The following is a 25,062-nucleotide window of genomic DNA, read 5'->3' as shown; positions in this document are numbered from 1 at the left end:
CGGGAGGGGATGCATCAGGACGGTGTCACCTCGTCCTCCCACGGCTCTGGCTGGTGCCCACCCGCTCCTGGGTCCTCCAGAACCTTCCGCACTGTGCCCTTGCACGCGCTGCGGACTTGCTCCCCAGCGCCGCCCCCCCCCCCCCCACCGCTCCGAGGTTTGCGGGTGCTTCTCCCTCCACACAGCAAAGCAGGAGCTCAGCATCTGACCTTGCGGACCTCCTCCTCCTCGTGTCCGTACAGCACTGCCCCACCGTCCATCCCACTGTCCAGACCAGAAACCCAGGGCCACCTCCCACTCCCCAAAATGCCCACAACGCAGCCACTCTCTCCTTCCTCCTTGCCACTCCCCAACTCCTCCTGGCCGGGAGAGGCAGCACGACAGGGAAAATAGGACTAGACGGTGCACGTGTGAGCGCCAACTCCACGCTGGCTGTCCCTGGCTGTGCCCTCATCTCAATGACAACTGACCCTTGGACAACGTGGGGGTTAGGGGCGCCAACCCTCCTTGCAGCCAGAAGTCCACGCGGAACTTCTGACCCCTCGAAACCTTAATAGCCTACTGTTGACCGGAGGCCTTACCAATAAACAGTCAACACGCGTTTTGTGTGTCGTATCATATACTGTATTCGTAAAGCAAGCTGGAGAGAAGAAAATGTAGTTAAGGTGATCATGAGGAAGAGACAATCCGTCTACAGAACTGTCCTGCATTGACTGCTGTAAAGCTGCATCTAAGTGGACCCACGCAGCCCAAACCCACGTCGTTCAAGGGCCAACTGTACTTACGTTAGTTGCCCCCCCCCCCCCACCTCACGGCGTTTAAATAAGTGGACACTGAGAAAGAAAGTGCCGGAGTAAACATTCAACAATGGTTTCTCAGCCTTGGCACCGTGCACACTTGGGACCAGCTCGTTCTCACTGGTGGGGCGTCCTGGGCTCTGCGGCCTGTGGCACAGCACCCCTGGCCTCTCCCGCTCCGTGCCAGGGCCCCCTTCCCTCCCCGAGTTGTGACAACCACGGACGTCTCCAGACATCGCCCGGTGTCCCCTGGGGGTAGGATCGACCCCCCCCCCCCAGCTGAGGGCCACTGGGTGACAGCATGATCTTTATGGCCCGTTCTTGCATCTTTTGAACGTTTACGGCCACGTCACTGATCACTTGTCTTGCTCGCCCTGTGCCTCAGGCACACCCTCACCCACTCGATGCTCTGATTTCTTGCACCTGGAGCTCAGCCCACGGCCTCGTTTGGGGCCCTGAGCTTCACCGCACCTCCCATCTAACCTCCGTGCCCTTCACACACACGCATCTGCCGCGGACGTATTTGACACCTCTTCCAGGAAGTCTTCCTGGAAGCTCTCCCGCTAGATTAGGATCCTGTACACCCCACATTTCCCATGAACACTGGGGACTAGCTCTTGTCTGCCTCGTTCAATACTGCATTTTCCAAATCTAGCATAGGCTCTACACATGCTCAGCAAACATTTAGCGAGCGAGTGAGTGAAGAAGGCTTCTGGGAGAAGGTGCTATTCATGGTAACCATGGGAAGGGAGGGGGAAGGAGGAGAGAAAACACGTGGAGGAACACTGAGGAGTGACCAAAGAAAATGCAGTCACACCTTGTGCTCTGCGAGTGTTCCGCAAGGCGAGCAAACGTTTCTAACACAGTTTAACTTCATAAACGAGCGATGTCTTGCAATAACGACTAGTACGTGATGCCGAACGTCACGTGATCACAACTGAGCCAATGATTTCTCTCTCTCTCTCTCTATCTCTGTGGGATTGTGGGTGATCGTCTCCCACACTCGGATGCTCGGTGTGAGGCCGTGGCGTTGAGCGGAAATCAGTGGTTTTTCAGAACGTTGGAAGGTGCCCGCAAGTGGCACTCGTGTGTTTTTGGTCCCTTCAAAGCACCTGTGGACAGTCCTTTGCTCTTCCAGACAAGAGTGAGCTTAGGGATGCTTTGCTTCCTTCTAGGCCAGGCTGCCTGCAGATAGAGACCCTTTCCTCTGCTGCCTTAGTGCCAGCTACGTTCAACACAGTCTATGACAAGAGTTTGTTAATACTGTACTGGAGTCCACATCCATTAGTGGCAGTGAAAGCCGTCTTACACAACAACCCTCCTGTCCCTCGACCCCCTCACACCAGCCTCAAAGGTTTTCCAAGGTGCGTGCAGGCTAATTTACGTTTCTTTATTTTTTATTTTCTTTATTATTTTGTGTTATATTGCAGTACTGTAATCCTTTTTATATGAAGATTTGGGGCCTATGGAATGAATCATCTGAGTTTCCATGATTTCTTATGGGGAAATTTGCTTTGGCATACAAGCACTTTGGATTAAAGCACGTTCCTGGAACAAATTAATGCTCGCAAGCCAAGGTTGTACTGTAAATCCATTCAAGAGGCCACCACCAGAATTATTTTATATAATCAGAGATGAGCTTTAGAAAGATTTATTCTGGTACGGTGGATTGTACATAAACGGGAAGCAAGGACGCCAGTTAGGTGCCTGTTCGGATGGTACAAGCAAGGGGTGGGGATAGAATTGCAGTGTGGCAGTGGAGAGAGCGCCAGGGAGGGGAGTGGGCAGAAGCGAGAGGTCCTCACAGCAGACCAAGTGAGTTACGAAATCGAGCGGGAGGGTTATGACCAGGTTTGGTTTTTTCATACTGGAGCGGGATAAAAGCAGAAACCATGTGACGTGTTGATGCAATCAAGACACACACTTGGTAAAAACCTTGTTTCAGTATAATGTGTGTACATACAGAGACGGTATCAGGCTGCCAGATAATGCCGTGTAAAGTGTACAATGTATCGGACAAAGGAAATGTATCGCATATATGTATGTATCAAAGGCCGCCAGTACTAACCAGTGATTCTCAACCTAGTTTGAGGTCACGGGTCCCTCCTAAAACCCTCTGTGATAGACGTCTGTGGGGTTTTGCCAGCCAGCATCCATTCCACATCCCTTGGCAATAACACCCGATTCCCTTTGGAGGAACAACCTCTCTGCCATGGATTTAAATGCCACCTCTGTGTGCGCGCTGGAGAGAAAGGGCTTGGCGTACGTGGGGAGCAGTGAGGAGGCCAGAATGGCTTGGCGCAGGGTGAGGGGGCGGGAGGGAGACCAGGAGGAAAACCTGGAGGGCTTCCTAGACCCTAGCCGGGACTTACGGGTTCATTCCAGGAGTGATGACCCAGGACGGCACGATAGATTGACAGCCCCCCTCCTTCAGCTCTCAGACGTATGGCTTCCCACTGGATGCCTCCACTTGGACATCTCAAATGGCAGGTGGCACCTCAGACCAGCCGCTGGGCACCTAAAGGCATTGGCTCAATAAATGTTTGATGGAGGCATGAACTGGATAGCTGGGGAAAGCAGGAGGGGGGCAGGGACTAAGTGCCCTGCCATGCTGGACCCGTCCAGCACTTTCTGTTGGGAGTCTGAATCGTGAGCTGAACGTAAGCCTGAAAGCAAGAGAAGTCTGGGGATTCTCCTAGAGGTGCCCCTCCCATTCTGCTAAACTGTTCCGGCTGCCAAGACCCACTGGAGTTACACAGTTTCTTCTCTTCTCCTTTTGATCTTATGAGCATCTCAAAGCTTCCCAGCAAATTCTGCCTTTGCTTACATTTGCCAGAAGTGTCTTTGGGGTTTGCAACCGGTCTCCAAAACGACACACCTTCGGTACCCACGAATCTCGCAGTCAGGTTCAGAAGGGATTCTCAGACCTCCCGGAAGTCCTTCCGGGATGGAGAGCCCCGCGGTCAGAGGTGGCGCATGCGCTGTGCTGAGAGCGTAATCCACAGAGCAGCAAGCTCGGTGCAACCAGAAGGGCTCCGTCTTTATTGGAGCCGCCCGGCGCCTTCCTGACCTGGTTCGGGGAGATGCCCGACCCCAGCTGATGCATACACAGCCTTTGAGTCCCCTCAGGTTTAGCTACTTAGGAGCGGAATGGCTTTCCAATCCTCTGCCGCCCCCCAGTGGTCACTGTGTGACACGGCCTCTTTCTTTTCCCCTGGGGACACACAGAGCTCGGATTTTTGCCGAGAATGGAGGCAGTTTTATTTACTAAATTGCGACAATGCATGCTAGGAAAGACCACAACAACAGACTGAATGAGCGAGCTTCCTTCTTGCCCTCCTCTGCCTCCCCCCCCTTCTCTTTCTCAAATATTCTCTGCTTATTTACATAGACGCAGTATCTCCCCCACGAGATAGTAATTACAACGGGAAAAGTAGTAACCTGGCAGACGCCATCTAAACCAAGTGATCTCAATTATCATCACTAATGGTACTATTGACATCATGTGCCTCCTGATAGGGCGCTCTGAGATGGACACATCGCTCCTGCCAAAAAAATTAGCAACCTGAGTTTAATCATGAGGAAAACATGAATCAAACCCAAAATTAAGGGGCATTCTTCCAAATAACTGGGAGTACTCATTACCAGTGACATAGTCAAGAAAAAATAAGACCGAAGAACTGATCCAGACTGAAGGAGGCGAAGGAGAAATGACATCTCAATGGGATCCCGGACTGGATCCTGGGACGGGGAAAACAATTATCAGCGATGAACAATCGAAATTTGGATAAGGTGTGTATGTTAATGAACAGTATTGAATCAATGTCAATTTCCGAGTTTTGATCGTTGTACTGTGGCTGTGTAAGACGTTAATATCTGGGGAAGCTTGGTGAAGACTATACAAAATTCTTTGTGCTATTTTTCCCACTTTTTTAAGTCTGAATTTATCTTAATACTTGTTTAAAAACTACAAGTAAAAAAAAATTCTTCCCAATTCCATACTATATTTAGCTGTTGCCGAATATAGGAGCAAGGGAAGCTGATGCACCCAGCTGGAGTCGGCTCCCATCAGCACCCCCCCCCCCCCCATCAGCATCAGCCTCCATCAGCATCAGCATCAACCACACTGGATGTCCTGCTGTCAGGAACCCCACATGTGGACTGAGGGAGGCCAGGCAAGGGTGCAGGGTGGAGGAGGCAACCCAGGACGACTTCCCTTGCCCTCACCTGACTCTGAGCAAATTGAGGGTGGGAACTGCAGCTGATTAATCATTAGGTCCTTGGTCTCAGCGTGGGGCTGGGCGCAGAGCAAATATTTCACACGCCGGCTTCCTGCCCATGACGTGCATGGAAGATGAAAGGAAGATGGAAGATGAAAACCTAATCACAGCTGTGAAAACCCTTTCAACGGAACCCGAAGTACAGAGGCCATTTACAACTTGGCTGCGGAGAAGGCAAGTGCACAGTTCTCAGGGCACAGCCAGGGCTCAGGGGGTCCTCAGACCTGTCTCCTGGTAAACCAAGGAGGAAGCAGGCAGCCGAGAAGCCACACTTGAGGGCAAACCATTTGGATCCTTCCATTTCCCACTCCTGACCCTTGTATTAAAGACCCCCAAACTCGTTGCTGTGACCTACAGGGTCGTGACATCTAAGTGGGATCCCGGACTGGATCTGCCCTGGCCACACTGAACTCCTCACTGCCCCTCCAGCTCCCCAAGCTGGTTCCTGCTTCAGGACCATTGCACCCACTGTCCTCTCCAGAATGCTTCTCCTACAGATCTTTTTATTAAGTGTCACCTCTTCAGAGGGGACACTTTCCTGACCAGCCTATCTTAAGTATTCCCTTTTTCTGCCACTCTGTCACAATATGCTGGCTTATCTTCTTTGTAGCACTAGTCGCCATCTCCTGTTACTTTGTTCACCTATTCTAAGTCTCCCACAAAAGAATGCAAAGCTCCGTGAAGCCAGGGTCTGTCTTTTCCATCCTGGGCCCCAACATGCGGAGCAGTGCCCGATGCTTAGTAGTGTGGTGGGTATATCCTGCTGTATAACACCTGTCTCCCAGACTTAATGGCTTGTAATAGCAGCCATCATTTAACGGACCTCTCGTGGTTTCTGTAAGGAACAGGAAGGGGGAACTGGGAATTCTTCAGGGCTTTGCCATGTGGCTTGCATGTTCTGGCTTCCTCACAGCATGGCGGCCTCAGGGCCGGTGCACTGTTTGCATAAAGACTGAAGGCTTGAAGAGCAACCGTTCCAGCAAAGCAGGTGAAAGTTGCATCCTCTGTCTCTGCTGTGACCTAGCCTCATAGAGTACGCGGTGTCATTTTGACTGTACCCAATTCGTCCACCGTTAACAAGTCCACCCCAATTCCAGGGAAAGGAACAGATACCTCACCTTTCAAGGATCAAAGAGTTTGGGACCGTATTTCCCAACTAACACCAGGTAAGTTATAAACAAATATTTACTTAGTAAATAAATATCAACCAAGTTGATCTGTTAGAGGGGACCACATAAAGAAAGCGAAAAACAGGCCTCAGGGGCAAATGTTGGAGGCCACTGGCACTTTGAAGACAACTGTGAAACCAGTGGAAATTTCATTGGCTCACCAGGCTGATAGGTTTAGCATCTCTCAATGTCCCTTGAAAAACCACCACTGCATTATATTTAGCAAGTGATGATGCGTTGCTGGGAGTTGCCCGAAGTGTGGGACGAATGTGGTGTATGAAATGACTTTAGGAGACATGGAGACATGGTTTTAAATGACACCGAATCAATGATTTATAGTTATCCCATTACCAGTTCTTTTTCAGTACTTCTCATCATGTCGAGGGGAGTTTCTGTTAGTGATAATATGCCTTTAATAACCCTCTGAGAAATCTCTCTCTACATCAAAGAAAAAGTAGGCTTGGGGCTCAGCAACCTTGGCAAACAATGGTGTCTACCCAGAATTTAAAACCCTTGTTTTGTCTTCATGTTTACTTTTACAGTTATTTCCTATTCGTGGCTTGGTGGTTTTCTATTTCGGGTGGTGATATACTCTATTTAATGTAAATTTAAACCAATAAAAAGGCAAGCAAGGTATTAAGTTCATAAAGGGTCACAGAGTCCAGACGTACGGCAAAGGCCAAGAAGACCTTTGAGCAAGGGCTCTAAAATATATAAAATGAAATATAATGAAATCCACAAACTAGAAATGAGAAAACCTAAGCCTACACGATCCTGGCGACCAGACAGACCTGATGACCACCAGGGTCCTTTCCAGCATTGGTATTCTAGCCATTCCTAGAGCATTTCTAACCCAGGGTCTGTGGCCTGTGCTTGTAGCCTGGCAGCAAAATCTAGGGTAGCAGAATCGAGGCATCTATTAAATAAAGTTGGGGAAATTCTTAACGGTATTAACCCTATGTCACCCCCAACAATGAATAAAAGTTCCTAAACGGGGCACCTGGGTGGCTCAGTCAGTTGAGTGTCTGACTTTTCGCCTCAGGTCATGATCTCACAGTTCGTGGGTTTGAGCCTTGAGCCCCAAGTTGCACTCTGTGCCATCAGTGTGGACCCTGCTTGGGATTCCCTCTCTCCCTCTCTCTCTGCCCCTACCCCGCTGGCACGTGTGCACACACTCTCAAAATAAATAAATAAAGATAAAAAGTAAATAAAAGTTCCTACACAAGGTCTAACATGCATCGGAAACCCCTGGGTATCTTGTGAAAATGTGGATTGTGATTCAGGTCTGGTTTGGGGCCTGGGATTCTGTCTAAGAAGCTTCCGGGTGATGTTGATGTTGCCGATTTGGGGACCACACTGAAAACAATTAACGAGCTCTGGAAACAAATAGAGGGTGTTTCTGAGCATCTCTTCCTAGCTCTGCCGCTACTCACGGTCGCGTTAGTTTGAAATCAGCCACGGTTGGAGTATTTGCACCAAGAAAATCCGCACTACAAACCAGGGTTCGTTTCATTTTATGTTTTATTACTTGTCTTCTAGCCTTAAGAAAGTGATAGGAAAATATAAGCACAATTTACAATAAACTATAAACACACAGGGGCGCCTGGGTGGCTCAGTGGGTTGAGCGTCCGATTCTGGATCTCGGCTCAGGTCTCCATCTCACGGTCCTTGAGTTCGAGCCCTGTGTTGGGCTCCGCGCTGGGTGTGAAAAAAAACCTCTACACACGCAGGCACACATATAAATACGCATGCAACACACCCCATACTGACATACGCATTCTGCCCCAGAGAAGCTGTTGTTAAACATTTGCCACCCCCCAGGGTCGGTCGTACAGATACGTACAGGGCAGCCACGCGGACAAGCGGTTGGCAAACTTCTCCTGGAAAGACCCAAAAGCTCAATATTTTACGTTTCGTTGGCCAGTCTGTGTTAAAGGGAGTCAGCACTGCCGCTGCAGCTTGAAAGCAGCCGCAGACGTTGTGCAGAGGAACAAGTGGGGCTATTTTCGAATCAAATGTTACTTGTGAGCACTGAAACTGAAGCTCCATACAACTTTCCCGCGTCAGGAAATGGTATTCTTCTGATTCCCCCCGCCCCCCACCCCAGCAACTGCAACCGTTAAAACCATTCTTAACTCACCCACCGGATGCGGCCACAGCTAATGGAAGCGGAGTGGCGCTGGGACTCAAACCAGGTTACGCACGCACGGAGACACGAAGGGATCGGCAGGTGCAAAGGCCCTGAGGCTGGAAGGGGCGTGGCAGGCCCCGAGGCCTCAGAGACCCACGTGGCCACACGTCGATGAGCGAGGCGCGCGGGGCGCTTCGTAAGCCTTAAGAGGAGACTTGGGATTTATTCCGAATTCGGCAGAAGGCCCTTTGGGAGCGTTGAGGGAAGACGGGCCCTTGATCGAATCCGCGTCTTGGAAAGAGTCGCCTGCGTGCTGCTGCGCGCGAACAGAGCCCGGAGCTCCCCGGGGGCGGAGGGCGGAGGCGGCGCGGCGACCCCGGGAGAGACGAGGCCGCGGTGGCCTCGCCTGGGGAAGCAGAGCCGGGGATGTGTTCGGAGAGACGCCGCGGGGGTGAGTCGAGAAGCGGCCCCCGCGCCCGCGGGGCTGTTCAGCGCGGCTCGCAGGCGGAGAAACGCGACGTCCCGCTCGGCGCGCTCCCGGACCGCGATGTCTGGCCGTCCGGCCCCCCCGCCCGGAGCCCGCGTGCTTCGCGCCGCGCCCCCCAGTCCACACTCCTCCCTCCTCCCCCCCCAACTGCCCCCTCCTCTGACCACCCCCCCCCCCACCGCCCCATGTGGCCCGAGGAAAACGTTGGTCCAAAGTACTGGACACTCAGAAGGCGAAATCGATGCCGCAGGGGACGGGGCGCCCCGCAGTCCCCCCGCCCCCGCCAAACACACACCCAGAGATTCACCTCAAGGGACTCCCCGGTCGCGGTTCCCTAGGCGGCTCACGCTCCCACCGCGAGAAACCCCCGGAAAACCAGCAGGAAGTCGGGGCGTCGAAACCGGGTTCCCTGCGCACCCGTCTCACAGAACATTCGTCGCCGCGTCGCTGGCGACGCGCGCGAGGCTCGCGCCGCACGCGCCCCGCCCTGCCCACGCCCCCTTGGTCGGCGGGAAAAGGAGGCGGGCGGGGGGGGGCAGTTAGTGCGCAGGCGCGTGCTCGGAGCCTGGCTGGGCTCGGACCGCCAGCCGGAGCACGACTCCGCGCCGGGCTCAGCGCGCAGGCGCGAGCTGCCGGCCTCGCTCAGCGTCAGCTTGAGAAGTGCGCACGCGCGCAAGTTTCTGGCAGAAAGCAGGCGAGCCCGGGCCGGCGCGGGGCCTTGTGGGAGGGCTTAAGGAAGTAAAATGGCGGACCTGGCGAACGAAGGTAGGGGAGGCGCCGTCGGGGGCCAGCTGGCGGCCAGGGAACGGGCGGCGGGAGGCCCAGGGGCCACAAGCCCGAGGGGTGAGCACCCCGGAGTGTGGGGGACCTGTGTGCTCCGGGATAGCGGCCCAGCGGGCCCCACAGCCGCCCCCCATTGCGTCCCCTCAGGCTGGGCTCACCGGCCCGGCCCATCACTCCCGGCAGACTCGGCCCTGCCACCGTCCGGCCAGAGGCCTTGGGAGGCCGCGGGAGGCACGGCCCTGAGGCCCTTCTGCCTCCCGAGCCAGGTCGGGGCCTGGAGGGGGCGGGAGGCGCGGCCCTAGCGCCTTGGCCTCAGATGTAAATAGACCTCCGGGCCTGGTGGCCGTCCAGCGCGCCACGCTCCCTCCCGCACCCCCTCGTTCTCGGGGACCGGGCTTGCCCCTTTCCCTGGCCTGGCGCCGAGCAGGCCCACCCCCGAATCCTGTGGGGTTCTCGTCCTACGCGGGCCTGCCCCACGCCGAGGATGGAGGGCACCCGGTCTGTTCCCCCACCCCCCCACCCTGGACTCGGTCCCCCAATTCCCGCCAGTTCCCCCACATCCTTAGTGGCGACCTGAGAGTCACGCCTCGTCTCCCTGCATTTGGGCCTGGCCGCAGGACATGGACCGCTGAAAGCCCTGGCTGCTTGTTGGCCCTTTTTTGCTGCACTGCCAGAGAGAGAGAGGGAGAGAGAGAGTGAATTCCCTCCTCTCTGGAGCGCTGACATCCCACCCGAGCGTTTTTAACAAGGTTACCGTTCCAAATCCCCCGGAGAAGGCACTCCATAAGCTGATGTCGGCCTAAATCAATAGTGGTGTTGATATTCGCGGTGGCTTCAGGACTTCCGAGACCTGTTTTTAGCTCCCTCCGTTCCTCTAGGTGCACAGCTGTAGTTCAGGCGACCTATCTAGCTGCCTGATCCTGATTCCCCCGCACCGTGCTCCCTGCTGCTGGAGGGTGTCCTGAGGTTTCCATAGTGAACCGTAAGAAGGCAGGAAAGAAGTCACTGCCCGCCCTGGCGGAGCGTTGGGGATGATTCCAACGCCCCGTTCAAAGTCTTGAACCTTGTTGTAATACTCGTCACAAAAGATCCACGAAGTAGGGACCGTTAGGCGGTTAAGCTACTTGTCCAGGGCAGGTCACGCTGCTCGTGAGGAGCGGAGATGTGAATCAGGTGGTCTGGCTTCAGCGCCCATGCCCCCCGATACAGACACCCACACCCCCTGCCGTTTTGTGCTGTGTCTCTTTTGTGAGACAGAGGAGCCACGGAGGGTTGACGCATTCCGGTTCCCGAGATCTGGTTAAAGGCAGAAGAGGGTGTGGATAAATGGGAGTCAGTACGACGTAGTTTATGCATTTACATATATGGCCCGTTCGGTTTCTTGGGCTTGTTCCTCTGAAAAATAATACCGTTAGCTATTTAGCTGGCAGGATGGGCTCCTTGAGGAATAACAGAGAATTGCAATTTAAGACAAGCAAGCGATGGCAGAACCATAGGCCAGTCTCCCAACAAAGGACAGGAACATTATTTCAGGAAGTAGGGGACAGTTGGGAGAAGTTGTTTCGAATCGCAAGTCTGTTGGAAAAAGAGCAGGATGATGACAGTTTCTCATTGGCTGAGTTGCAGGGGCAGCGGATTTCTTACAGAAGATCCAAGGCATGTAGTTGATCATTGTTTCCTGTGGATGTTTCTTCTGTTGGAGGCTGGAGTTGACAAGTCGCCCTTTCATGTCTGTTCTCCTCTGGCCTCCTTTTCTAGCCCACAGGTCCACTTTAGTGAGGTTTTTCCTGTTGTTAATTTTCACAAACTCAAGACTCACATATCCACCGTCGTAGTCGACATCTGCGTTTAAATGTCCAAAGGGCGCATTGAACAAAATCCCTGTCTTTCCCCCCCGACACCTGCCCATCCCACGGTCTTCCTCCCATGTGCAGTAAGTGGCAAGTCCATTCTTGGAATTGCTTAGGCCAAAAACCTTGAAGTCACCCGTGACTCCTCTCTTTGTCTCACATGCCACAGCAAATCCTGTCACTTGTACCTTGATGTGTTTCCAGAAGGTGCCCGCTTCTCCCCACCGACGCTGGTTTCCACCCTTACCCATCTGACAACTCAACCCAGCAGCCAGAGTGGCCCCCTGATACCTCCCTGTCCTCCTGTCCCCCCACACTCTCCCTGACTTGTTGTGCGTGGACCACTCTGGCTTCCTCGCTGTCCCTTGAAGGGACCATACGCTCCCTCCGTGATGCCATTGCTTCCCCTGCCTGAAGCAGTCTTCCCCAGATATCCCTGTGGCTCACTCCTTCGTGCTTTTATTCAGACGTTCCTTTATCATGGGGAACTTCTCCGCCTACCTGTTTGCAAATTGGATCCACGTTCCCTATTCCCTTTATCCTGTTTCATTCCACTCCACAGACTCCCCATCATCTGAAATGCTGAACTTACTTGTGTGTCTGCCTACTCCTCCTCTAGAATATAGGCTCCACGAGGACAAGGATTTCTTTCTGTCACGATCACTGATGGATTCCCTACATCTAGAACAGTGCCTGGCGCAACATAGGTATCCAAGAAATGTTTGTTGAATGAATCCATCAGTGAGGACCCTTATTGTGAGGTACACCGTTGAGCATAAAGGGGAAAGCATGGGTTCCTGTTTTCCAGGGATGCCATTTCCAGCATATGTGCTGACATATGAGCTACTGATTGCATAATTGGACAGTAAGTATAAAATAGAGGAATGGAATGTTTTGCACCTAAAGTTTTTGCCTAATAAATGCCACACACACTTGGTACTTTGCGTCTGACACCAGTTCTGGCATAGTTGTTCCCAGGATATCAAATCTTAGTGGCTTTTTGGCTTGTACAGCCTGCTAGAATGCTTAATTTATGATCTGCTGTGTAAAGCAGGGCTTTCTCGCCTATGCGTTTCGAAGCTTTAGGGACTGCCTAAAGGATGCGTGCTTTTCCTCTTGCTGGTTTAATCTCCAGTCAGATGCTGTCTTAGCTTCCGTCTTTTCAAACTGGTATTCGAAGCTGGTCCTTCTTCACACCCTACCCTTCTGTCTCTCTTCCCTGGGCCACTGCCACCTCTGTGTGAGTCCGAGGCCGTGACTGTGCACCTGAACTGGGCGACACAATCACGGGGGGAGCTTTCTTAAAACAACAAAGGCTCAATCCCCACGCCCCACCCACTCCGATTCTGCGACATGTGGGGTGGGCCCTGAGCTTTTGTACAGTGAGAAAGCAACATGGGTGATTCAGATGGGCAGCCAGGGCTGAGAACCACTGGCTCGAGCAGGACAGGTTAGGTGTGCTGTGCTAGTGCACAAAGAAACGTTTCCAATTGTGTATCTAATACGGCATCTTGTTGGCCTTCGTTGCCATGGTGATCTCTTCAGGGATGGTGACAGCAACTCCCACAGCCCTTTCTTAGTACTCCAGTAGTCTGTGACTTTTAAAGTCCAGTTGGAATGCTTTTCTAGGAGAGAGGGGGAGAATGTGTGTGTGTGTGTGTGTGTGTTTGTGTTTGTGTTTATCCTTGTATCCAGGGATGTTCTGTTCTCCTTGGCATTTTGCTGTTGCTATATCCTGAGCTCATTAATCGTCCTGTCCCCGGAGTTATTCTGCATCATAGATGGATGTCAAGATTTGAAGGCAGAATTTTGTCTGTGGTAAAGGTAAAGAACGGGCAGGGGTAAGTAAAGTGTATTTGAGCTATAGGATATCTCGCATTCCACATCCCGGTGTTAAAAGATACCAGATACGTAAGAATCCTCGCTGGCCTGCGGACACGGGTGGTGGAAACCTGGGAGACGGTATGAAGCAGTGTTGTTAACTTTGGTCCTGTTGACATTTTGAGCCCAATGGTTCTGATGTGAGGGCTATACTATGCACTGTAGGACGTTTAGCAGCACAGCACTGTCCTCGATTCTCCCCACTAGATGCCGGTAGCACACGCCCTCCCCTGCACGCCTGTCCAGGGCTCATGACGACCAAAAGTGTTCTCAGACACGGCAGAACGTCCCAGGGCAGGGGGTGAGAAAAATCACCCTCAGTTGAAACCCACCGGTATAAAGTAATGGCAGGGCACAGGCTTCGCCTTACGGAGAATTGGGTTTCTGTTTTGACTCTGCCGTGCACTCACTGAGTGACTTTGAGCAAGTATCTTAACCCCGTTGAGCCTCCGTTTTCTCACCAGTACAGTGAGAATCATGATACTCGTGTCTATTTCATGGTTGCTCTGAGCACTGGATGAATTAATGCATATAAATTATTTAATGCCTATCTCCACACACAGTAATAAAGTCAGTAGAAGGTAGCTATTTTTGGTTTGGCTTAAATTCTCAGCAGAAAGAGAGCAAGAAGTGAGTGTAAATACTGCGAGTGAATCCAGCCCACTGAGTGAGATGGCCCCCGGGGTGAGCTGTGAGGGGAGGCCAGCTGGAGCTGGGCTGTCAGCCCTCCTGGGTTCGGCCTTGCCTTCCGTCCGATCGTGCGGCCCAGGTTTCTCAGCCTCGGTAGACACTTGTGAGCAGGTGATTCTTTGTTGTGGTGCTGCGCCTTGTAGGATGTTGGTCAGCTTCTCTGATCTCCTGTCTCCCTCTCCTCCCTCCGCCAGACACGACAACCAGGAGTGTCTGCAGACATTGCCCGGTGTTCCCTGGAGAGGCAGAGTTGCCCTCAGTTGAGGAGCTCAGATCTAGCCTGACCAAATGTCACTCTAGAGATTTTCAAGGGCGGTTTGGCTTTTCTCAGTTTTCACCTTACTTGTTGACATAAAGCCTGACCCTTGAGAGAATGAGATGCCAGTGAATTTTTATGGTGGATCCAGAACTCCACAAGTGGTTAGAATTCTCAATTTGCTCAATTCTCGCCGTCTCCTTCCCCTGCCCTAAACTTAACTTTTAGGATAAGTGAAGTGGTATGCGCCCTCAGAGGCTGTGGAATCTTTATAGACTTTGAAGACAATTTAAGTTTGGGCTCCGTTGTATAGACAGAAAAGGTCGTAGTTCTGCAGAACTTTTGAACTCTGCGTGAACTGTGCATGGGATTGCCCAAGCAGTCCCCTTACCCTCGCAGGGTCGTTGGGCATCAGAGATAGTCAGGGCCTGGTGTGTGTTTATACTGTGGAGGAATTGGGGCGAGTGGAGGCAGTAGGAATGAAGTGAGTCTAGAGCAGACAAGTTCAGAACGGCATTTGGAAGAGTGACGTGTGGCAGTGGCAAAGGGGGCATTTCAGGCGCCAGTTGAATTCCCGCCTTGTTAGTGAGTTCGCGCACAGGGAACAGGCCAGGGTGGAGTGGGAGATGAGGACCACTTGGGGAGCGATGGGATGCATTTGGGGGATCTGAGACGGGCCTTTGTCTGGTTGGGAGAACCCTGAGAAGGCAGGCAGCAGAGGTGGCCGTGGTAGCTCTCCATGGTACTTGGAAGCCGTCCGGAGGCAGGTGGGTTTGCATCATTATCTGTTCAGGATCTAGTGGTGCTGGCGAAGGTGGCCGCAAGCAGCAGGAGTTCTTTTGTGTGGAGGGGATTTGTTTTTGCCACCTATGCACCTTACCCTTCCAGGGACCCGTGGAGCCGTGTTCGGTATGACTTTGCACTACTTGGTAGGGCAGCAAATAGCATAGGGCCTTAGAAAAGCCCGCCGCATGTCCACACTTTGCTTTATCCTTGGCAGTTTCGGCATTCGGGGTGCTATTGCCTAGTACATGCCCTGAATCTTAACCCTGAGGGCACTTCACACTTGTTTAAGGAACCTGTTGAGGACAATAAAAACTGACGCCCGGGCCGCCCCATCAGCGATGGTTGCAGGAGGTCCTGGGTGTCTGTAGTTTTACAAAGCTCCACGGATGTTTTATGATACGAAGCCAGACTCAAAAACCACAGGCAGAAGTGGCAAACTTGCTTCAGGGGCAAGCAGACATGTTTAATTTGGCCCATATAAAGGTTTTTGTTTGTTTGTTTGTTTTTAATTAGGGACCAGCACTTAAGAATTCAGAGATTTCAGGGGGGAAAATGATCCAGGTTTCTGGTTTCTCTTGTAAAGCAGGAACCAGCCTCTTCCAGTGGTCCTGCACAGTAATGAGTGGCCAGGACTGAGGAGCAGCTGCCGCCCTTAAGATAGATTGTGTGCCCTCGGGGACACCGCAGTCCCCACCGAGTAGCCTGGGACTGGCCCACCTCCTCCTTTTCCGGTGCCTGCCTGACCTTGGTTGGCGTTTGGGTTTCAGCCCTATTGTACCACGTCCCAGACGCAGCGGTCTCTGCACGTTAGCATGGAACCTCAGCATAAAGCCTTTGGCGGGTCTGTAATGAATTCAGGATTCACTGTCCTCAGAATGCTGGGACTCGGAGAACAGCATATGGCAGCAATTCTCCAAGATGGTCCAGAGGCCTCTTGGAGTCCCTAAGACCTTTTCAAGGGGACTGCAAGTTCAGAACGATTTTCATCACAATACAGGGACATTGTTTGCCCTTTCCATTCCCATTCTCTTGTGAACGGACAGTGGCGGTTTATCCAAAGGTTACAATAGCGTTACAGCAACAGATGGACTGTAGAAGCAGGTAGGAGGCTGGCTGTCTTCTCTTAAGCCAGACGTTAAAGAGATTTGTCAAAATGGAAAATAATGCCGCTTTTCTCACTAATTTTCTTTTATTTTAAAACTTATTTTTCATAAAAATATATTGTTTAGCTAAACCTTTGCTGACTTACTACCTTAAATAAGTTAACGTTTCGGTATTGGTTTTAATTTCCAACGTGGTAAGTGTCAACAGCTGTAGCCAACATTTGCAAAAGCTCTTGGAGATCTTCAATAATTTACAAGCCTGGAAAGCGGTCTCGAGACCAAGAAGCTTGAGCACTGCTAGCATGTGATCGTGGAGCCATGTAGTGAGATCGGCATGGGTTTCTCCCTCGTCTCTCCAGCCTGGGGCAATTTTAACCCAGGACTGCCTGGCAGGCTCTGGTTGACTCCTCGTGGCACAATTGGTTTGTGTCTTACCTCTGCCACTCAGTTGCCCAGAATCTTGGGCAGCATATTTGACCTCTGTTCCTGCATCTGTAGAATGGGGATGATGCTCATCAAGCCTGAGGGTCATTGTTGAGGGAGAACGTGTGTCAGGTAATTGACCCACTGGCATGTGGAGATGTGCTGTCAGTTACTACCGGATGTTACTCTTCTGGTGGATGTCCAAGTAGAGCGAAAGCTGCCTTTGGATTATAGCCGTGTTTCTCCACTTCAGCATAATTGACATTGGGACTGGTGGGGACTGTCCTATGCATCGCAAGATGTTTAGCAGTATCTGTGGCCTTTATATGGTGCCAGTGGCACCCCCTGCCCCTGGTCACGACAAGGAAAAACGTCTCCATACATTGCCAGATGTCCCCTTGGGCAGAATCGCCTGAGTTTTAAGAAACCCTGGGTTAGGGGAGTCCATTGAGTCCCAAGAAACTACATTACCCAATCATCTGACCTACTGAGGTCCTAGGATGCTGCACACGTTTAAATACAGAGCGTGGGGAGGGAGAGGAGAGGTGACTCACAAAAGCTAGGGACCACCCCAGTTGGTCCTGTCTGACCCACTGGGAACTTACTTTGGTATATAATGTGAGTTAGGATCTAATGCAGTATTTTCAAAATAATTAATGCAAAGTTTTTCAACCTCAACACAGTTAGCATTTGGGGTTGGGTTATTCTTTATGGTTTGGGGATCCTCCGGTGCGCTGTAGGATACTGGTCAGCGTCCCTGGTCTCCACCCACTAGGTGCCATTAGCAGCTCCCCCGCACTGTGATAACCAGAAGTATCTCCAGCCATCGCCTGCTGTCCCCAAGGGGCCCATCACCCGTGGGTGAGAAGCACTGGGTTATGAAATGAAATAAAACTATGCAGGAATAGATTGTTTACCAACTGGAATTTAGGGCTCACCCTCCCAACCTTTTTCCATTGTGGCCTTTTGGCAGATGAGTGGGATCATGTACTTCATATCCCTGTTAAGGAGGAACCATGACCTTTATTCAGCACTGTCTCAAGTTCAATGTAAGGACCTTCAGAGATGCTCTGGGTTCGGGCCATTCCATTTCACAGGGGCTGGGGCCAAAGGCCATGTAAGCAGGGAGAGTCAACTGGGACAGTGTGCCTCCTTCCATTCTTTGGCCTGGGAGCCCACGGTCAGTCATTTGTGGTGGGTCAGGAGCACTGACTTCATGGGCACGAGTTCTCCTCCGGAAGACTGGCCCATGTAGGGCACTATGCTTGGCTGTTCCTCTCAAAGAGAACTTGGTATTTGCAGAGATGGGAGTGGTTATTCCATGCACGTGTTTAGAAGGCAGGCCTTGCTCTGTGTAGTAAGTTTAAAATGCCTTTGCTGTAGTTGAACTCCCCCAGGTTTGCCACACAGAATTTCAGGAATTTGCTGACCCAGAAAATGGCTGTGTCACATTTGTAATAGCAGAGTGGGAATGGGGCACATGGTTTTTGCGAATTTGGCTTTCTCAGGTTGTGAGGACACAGACCACCCTTTACTCAGAGGGGAAAGGATGTCTCGTAGTGTTGATGGCGGTAGCCCATGGGGATCTAAGGGTCCAGAGCCTGGATCAGTCATTATCAGCACCATTGGAGGGCCCCCCTGCTTGTGGGGTCTCATTGCCACAGGAGACAGGCTTGTTTTAGCTAACAGCGTCTGCCGCTGAGTGAGCAAGACGTACTTTCACGGCCCCTTTACCATCCTCTGTCTTCCCACAGCTGAGGCACCAGCCAGCTCAGTCTCCACAGTCTGCCAGAGTACCCACTCTGCCCCGTCTCCAAGGCCACAGGACTAGCCCGGGTTGCTATTTGCCCCACCAGTTGTCACCTAGATGATTCCTGAAGGCTCCTCACTGGTCCCCTCTTTTGTGCTTGCCTCCATGAGACCTGTCCTCCTCACCACCCCCAGGGAGATGTTCCCCAGCATTTTATTACCAAACCTTTCTCACACACAAAGTACGAAGAATTGTGTGAGGACCACTGCCAGCAAGATCCTTTAAAAATACAAACCAGGTCGGGGCGCCTGGGTGGATCAGTAAGTTAAGCATCTGACTCTTGATTTTCGCCCAGGTCATGGTCTCAGGATTCATGAGATCGAGCCCCGTGTCGGGCTCTGCGCTGACAGCCTGGAGCCTGCTTGGGATTCTCTCTCTCCCTCTCTCTGCTCCTCCCTCCTTCTGTCTCAGAATAAATAAATGAACTTAAAAAAATAAATACAGGGGCTCCTGGGTGGCTCAGTCGTTAAGTGTCAGACTTCGGCTCAGGTCATGATCTTGCAGTTAGTGAGTTCGAGCCCCGTGTCAGGCTCTGTGCTGACACCTCGGAGCCTGGAGCCTGCTTCGGATTCTGTGTCTCCCTCTCTCTCTGTTCCTCCCCCACTCACTCTCTGTCTCTCTCTAAATAAATAAACAAACATTTAAATAAATAAATACAAATATAAACCAGATCAAACTCCCCTCCTTGGTCTCCTCCTCTGGCCTCCCTTTAAACTGGATAAATCCAGACTCCTCACCATGGACCCCAACCCCACCCCAACCCCTATGTTTTTTCTAACTCTCCAGCCACATTAGCCTCTAAATTCTTTCTGTCCTTAGGACTCTCGTACCTGGGATGCCCTCTGCACATTCACCTGCCTTACTCCTTTAATGTCTGAGGTTCAAATGGCACCTTAGGGAGGCCATACCCAACCATTCCCCCTACAGTACCCTTCTCCCGGTACTCTTTCCCACCACCCTGTCTTATCTTCCTTATAGCACCTCTTGTGTACCGTTCATCCTGTCTCCAGTGCCAGACATGGTGTCTGGCACATGGTAGAGGCTCAGTAAATCGTGTGGCTGCAAGCAGGGTTTAACTGGTTAGCCTTCGTTCAGGTCAGGGCTTGAGGGATTCTGAACAACTGAGCATTTGAGTTGTCCCGGAATCTGGGCAGCTTTAGACGGGGCCACATTTTGAGGCATATTCATCATTGTTGGGGACCTGGGGGTTGGATCCAGTCCTTGAATCCATGACCCATGCTTTAAGGTGGCATCAATGTGCTTGCCGTTTTCTGGGTATAATTATAATAATGATAGTAATGCCGAGGTGGAATCCCCGCTGTGTGCCAGCCACTCCGGAAACACTTTGTGTGCATAATTCCATTTAACCCTCCCTGGGACTGCCTGGGGGACAGCACCATCCCTGTTAGACGGCCAGGGAACAGGGAAGGTAAGTTGCGGTGCCCAGGATCCCAGCCACGAGTGGTTGAGGCCAGTTTGAATGCACACAAAAATCAGAGCCCGCATTTCATCAGTTTTGGTCTGCTGCCTCAGCAGAAGTTCTGTAGTCCTTAGGTTTCCTTCCTGTGGGGGTGGTTTCCGTGGTCTTTCCTGGAACTTTCCCCCAGCCTTCGGCCACTTTTATTTCACCTCAGCTCTGCCTGTGTCGCGCCACCTAGCGGCAGAGTTAGAAACGTGTGGCAAAACTGGCTCCCTGAATTGCGTTCTTTTGGTGAAGCTGCTGACTTTGTATGATTTATTTAATAAGTCTATGGGGTTTCTCTTGGATTCAAGGCGCAGGGGTGCCCAAAGCACAGGTTCTGTCACAGCCACTTACAGTCTGGGCGACTGGGGCGGAGAGGGAGGGACAGAAGGGCTCGACTGCAGGGCCGATTTGTGTAGAAGGCGGCAGAGTGAGGCTTGGCCCCTGGGCTTGGCCTCGGGACCCGAGGCATCCAGCTTGGAAGTCAGGCTCGGGGTTCTGGTCCCAGCTCTGCCACTTACCAGCTTTGTGACTTTGAGCAAAGCACTATCTGTCTGAGGCGTCTCAGTCTTATCTCATGATTTGCAGGTCAGAGATGATAAACAGTGTGGACATCACAGGAATGTGATGACATGAAATGAAATGAGACCGGGTGTGTGAAGCACCTGCTGCTGGGTCTAGTGAAGGCCGTTCAGCAAACGTGGGTTGCGTGTTGCTCACACTGTTGTTTGAAGTATGGGGACACGCCAGTGTCCCCAGCATAGATTACAGCCTTGGAAAGTGGCTTGGATTTCAGTAGGTAAAGATAATGGCAGGACGAAGAGAGCATTCCAGAAAGAAGTGCGTAAAATAAAAGATAGCATCATCTCCGAAACTATGCCCTGTATGATCTCCCTGAAGCCAGCTGGGAGTTGCTTGGGGAAGAACATATTCTAGTACTGAAAAAGGAATTAAGGGGCCCCCCACCCTCTCCTAGTTGGACTGGGTGGCCACTGAGCATTTGGGACACCAAGATCAAGAGAGGCATCACCTAGCAACAGCATGTTTGAGATTATCTATTCTTCACCAGAGAATTAGTTTGCGAATAGAGTTGACACATCAGTGACAAATTCACCTTTATGTTGCTGCGCTGAACTGTTTATAATAATTCCTGAGCAAAGAAATAACTTGAAGGGTTGAGATAGAAAGTGTTGTAGGATTAAAGCAGTTGTCACGTCTTAACAGACTGTTATTTGTGTTGCCAAGATGCTTTCCATATTTTTTGCACAGATAAGAAGATTAAGACACATCAGCCCAGGATTAAAGCTCATTTTACACAAGTACCTTGCTGACATTTTGGTCAAGAATTCCAAGTGGCTTTCCAGATGGGGGCCGTTTCCTGGCAGGTGTTTGAGTCATCATTTAGGAGGGGAATAAACAGAACAGGCAAAGATATTCCAGATTCCCTTCTCTGTGTTTTCCTGAGCCTACATATTTTCTTCTGTTTAGTTTAACAGGCAGTCCTGAGAGACAAAGGTTGGAGGCAGCCACTGGGGGTGTCAAAGCTTGTTGGGAGGGCGGGCCTGCCGGTAGTGTCTGTGTACTTTACTTCCTGCACAGCGTGGAGAGAATGGGTTTTCAGCTTCGATTCTGAATATGTTCTGCAGGGCATTGTGTGGTTGACACTGGGAAGATGAAGTCAGTGTACCTTGTCTCACTGTAGGGCGTCCACACCTGGGACTGTGCCTTCATTGTGTCCTTGGCCATCCTAGGGATCTGCTGTTTAATAACAGCACCCTTGTCTGAGGCAGATGGTCACCCCAGAACTCATCACACACCGTCTGGTTTCCTTTGTGCTTTTCTGGAATGTTAACTGACAGCTGCTTTCTTCCTGATGTTATTGCTTCTCAGAAGAAAAGAGTGTCCACATCTTAAGCTCTAAGGCCCAGCCAAGCGGAAAATATGGAAGGATGCAAAACCGAAGTAGTAACTTCCCCCTTTGGCCCTGGTACCTGGCTGGCAGCGTAGCTCAGATGCAGTTGGAGAGCTGGCGGCACCTTGGGTCACTCAAGCCTCTGAGTCTCCATTTTCTCTTCTGTAAAATAAAGCCCTTTGTGTGGCCTCCCTCCAGAAGTGGTTGCAAAGATTCAGGGAGGTGAGGCATATCAAGCATGGAGTGCCTGCCCAGCCCATAAATATGCCCCCTCTGACTGCTCACCCACGTATGAAACCATCCCAGGGTTTTGGGAAACCCCAACTAGGAATGTCCTTGCTGTGAATCACATGACACAGGCTGGCAGAAGTCTAAAGATGGGATCCCAATCCCAGGACCTCCGTTACCCACAGGTGGAGAAGCATTCTCTTCTGTCACGGAGCCGCCTCTGGGGTCCAGGCCAGCTCCGTGCTGTCCTTCCCACGCTTGCAGCCGGTGGCAGGGACTCCACCTCCTTTCCTCACATCTGGGCAGTTGCCGTCACCTGCTTGCCCCCCCAAGGGTTCTTCTTCCTTCTTACACTGGCTTCCATGCAAAACATTCTTGCTGCACCCCTTTCCTTCTTGCATTCTTGCTGCCGCTGAGATAGGTACATATGTCATTTTCTCTTTAGGGTTTTGCCACCAGTCAGCTTCTGGACAGAAAAGACAAAGTAAAACCCTGAGTCCTGGTCCCTGGCCTACTTACAGGGATGGTACCAGGAAGCCCAGTGTTTTAATTCTCTCAAGTATGGGACTTGTTTAAAACTCTCTCCTTTTGAGCCTCTTTACCACTGTTTGAGGAGGTATTCTATGGGCCCTCTCCCTGACACAGATATCATACACCAAATTACGGACGTGACTTTTGGGTAAGGCTTTTAGGACTTCCTTCACCTGCACCCAAGGCATCTGAGGACTTTCTCTATGAGCCGGGGCCCCAGCTCAGTTCTGCCCTAGGAGAAGGGCCTGCCTTCTTGGAGGTAACCCCCCCCCCCCCAAACCTTTTACCCAGAGAGTTGTGCTCCCTGTAGGGAGAGTGGTCTGTGGTCCCTCGGGTCAGGAGGGAGCCTGCATGTCAGGGACCCCCGCCTTCTTTCTTTGGAGCCATCTTTAACTTGTGTCTTCAAGAAAGGAACTGCCTGAATGATTGGTGCTTACCTTCCAGGAGCTTTTACACTAGACCTCGCAGACGTAGATGTGCAAACCTGGGATCCGGTGAAGGCAGGGGGCGCACTGTGCTCCTGTGGCCCTGGGCTGGGGTGGTCTGTTTTCTGTCTGTCCTTGAGAGTCGGGAGTCAGCTGGTGTGTTGCAAGCATTAGTAAATTAGCAGGCACAGAGCAGACACCACCTTGACCTTTGAGTTCTCCCGGTGCTCCTCGCTTTCTGCTGCCCTCCTCATCCCCGTTCCTGGTCACCTGGCTAGATGCTGCTGTCCTTCTGCTTGGATGGCACATCCCTCTAGAAACCTTCCCAGATCCACTCCTTTTCCACACCCTCACCAGGTTGGATGCCCCTGCTCCGCACTCGAGTCACTTTTGTGCTTCTTCTGTGTTGCAACATTCAACTGAAGTCTGACGTCAGCTCTTGGCAGGCAGGGGACACATCTCTCCTTGTCACCACCACACCCTGGAGGCCAGCATGAGGCCTGGCGCCCAGTGGGCACTCGGGTGTGTGGAGTTGCCGAATGAATATTATGATTGAAGCTATGAATGTAGCGAGATGTGCGGCAGGCCGAGTGGTTCCCAGGCTCTGCTGGGTGGCGTAGAGTGTCCTGTCAGTCAGGGCTGTGTCAGCAATGCCCGTGGGAGCAGCACCGGCCTGAAGACGGGTTAGGGGGTGTGTGTGGAGAAGTCCCAGACATCTGGCAGAGGTTTGAAACAAGAACTCTGCAGCCTTTCTGTGACTGGGCTTGCCTGTCCGTGTTGTCACCATGACTGCAAAGACCAGATCCAGGACGGCCCCCGTCCTCAGGGATTACAGCTGGGCAGTCCCATTTTGCATCTGTGCCTCACAGTTGGGTGGAGGGTGGCACGGGACGCAGGACCAGAGGGAGAGCAGGTCCTGTGGGCCCGATGGCCCGGGGGTTCACTCCTTTCTGCTTCTGGCCAGTGCCCCCGACCCTGCTGTTTGCTGGGGATTGGGAGGTTGGGAGATGTTTCCCGCCCCGGGGCCTGATCAGCATCTGGGATCACGGTTGGGCTCAGGCGAGGTGCCGCCTGGACTGCGTGAGCCGAGCAGGAGCGTGTGGAGGAGGGTTTGGACGTGGCAGCAGCCACCGTGGACTTGGCACGCAGTGTCATTGAGAGCTTCACGGAGGCCAGAGCGCCTCCCACATTCCCAGCCGGTGGAGCCCACTGTAGTGGGAGCCACTCGGGGGCTCCGAATCGCACCCCACTTCACACACCAGTGTTGGCCACGGCCATCCACAGGATAACGGTTCTCACGCCTCCCATCGGGGAGGGGATGGGGAAAGGGGTTCCCTGGTCATACAACTTTGGGGAACATTTGGTTAAGCAGGTTTCTTTACTGTTGATTTTCTTAACCCTTGCTGTGCTGATGTGTTGAGCCAATGCCCCAGGAGAGCTCCTTCTTTCCAAACTCCTTCCATCAGAGAGCATTTTACAGGAACAAAACAGAACACCTGGTTGACAGAATCTGGATCGAATTGTTGGCGTTTGATTAACATTTTCATATTTTCGGTCTTCATGGTGGCCCGGGTATGTCTAGAAATCTCTGGTGGTGTTTTTCCCTTTGCTTGTGACAGACCGGCTGGGCTGGGAATTCAAGCAAAAGTCACAGAAGCCTCATTGCTCTGTCCCCTGTTCATTCCCCAAACTTGGGTTTCAGCCGGCTGAGTGAAGTCTGCTTGTCCAGTGACATAACCAGAGGCAGTTTGATGGGAGCCAGTTAAGAAAAGTCTGTGGCTGCTGTGGTGAGTGTGGGGCGCTCCTCCTTGGAATGGGGTGCATCCGAGTTGTCCTTTTGTAACGTCAGCACTAATTTGCAGACTTAGTGGACGTCGGCCCTCCTGGAGCCCAGTGGAAATGAAATCTGTGTGACTCTGGTGCTTTGTGTTTTTGGTGGAGAACTGACGGAAGTTTGTGGCCACATTTTGGTTAGTGTAGTGGTTGGGTTTGTCACAATCACCAAACCATCCATCAGTGGGGGTCCCAGAGGGCCTTGACCTCACCGGTCACCATCCT

The 25,062-nt window shown here is 52.0% G+C and overlaps 1 protein-coding gene and 1 long non-coding RNA gene across 6 annotated transcripts in view; one reads left to right on the top strand and one right to left on the bottom strand.

Annotated features, from left to right (window-relative positions):
• Window positions 1–7,749: 7,749 nt before the first annotated feature.
• On the bottom strand, window positions 7,750–8,655 carry LOC132678058 (uncharacterized). Its single transcript, XR_009609470.3, has 2 exons — window positions 8,387–8,655; window positions 7,750–7,944 (listed from the first exon to the last, which is right to left on the bottom strand). It is a non-coding gene; the product is annotated as an uncharacterized LOC132678058 (long non-coding RNA).
• Window positions 8,656–8,666: 11 nt separating this feature from the next.
• RANBP3 (RAN binding protein 3) overlaps window positions 8,667–25,062 on the top strand; it is a 55,123-nt gene continuing 38,727 nt past the window's right edge. Inside the window, exon 1 of one of the 5 annotated variants that reach the window (XM_060629963.3) lies at window positions 8,667–8,828. In XM_060629963.3, coding sequence (XP_060485946.2) covers window positions 8,804–8,828 — 25 coding nt within the window. In that variant the 5' untranslated portion in view covers window positions 8,667–8,803. Of the gene's footprint in view, window positions 8,829–9,507; window positions 9,630–25,062 lie in introns of those variants that run through there. The other 4 variants (XM_060629957.3, XM_060629961.3, XM_060629956.2 and 1 more) reach the window with 4 other exon arrangements.

This window comes from Panthera onca, chromosome A2, assembly GCF_046562875.1.
Source record: "Panthera onca isolate mPanOnc1 chromosome A2, mPanOnc1 haplotype 2, whole genome shotgun sequence".
Lineage (NCBI taxonomy): Eukaryota > Metazoa > Chordata > Mammalia > Carnivora > Felidae > Panthera > Panthera onca.
Note: the sequence above shows the minus strand (reverse complement) of the source record. Positions and strands in the feature narration are given on the sequence as shown.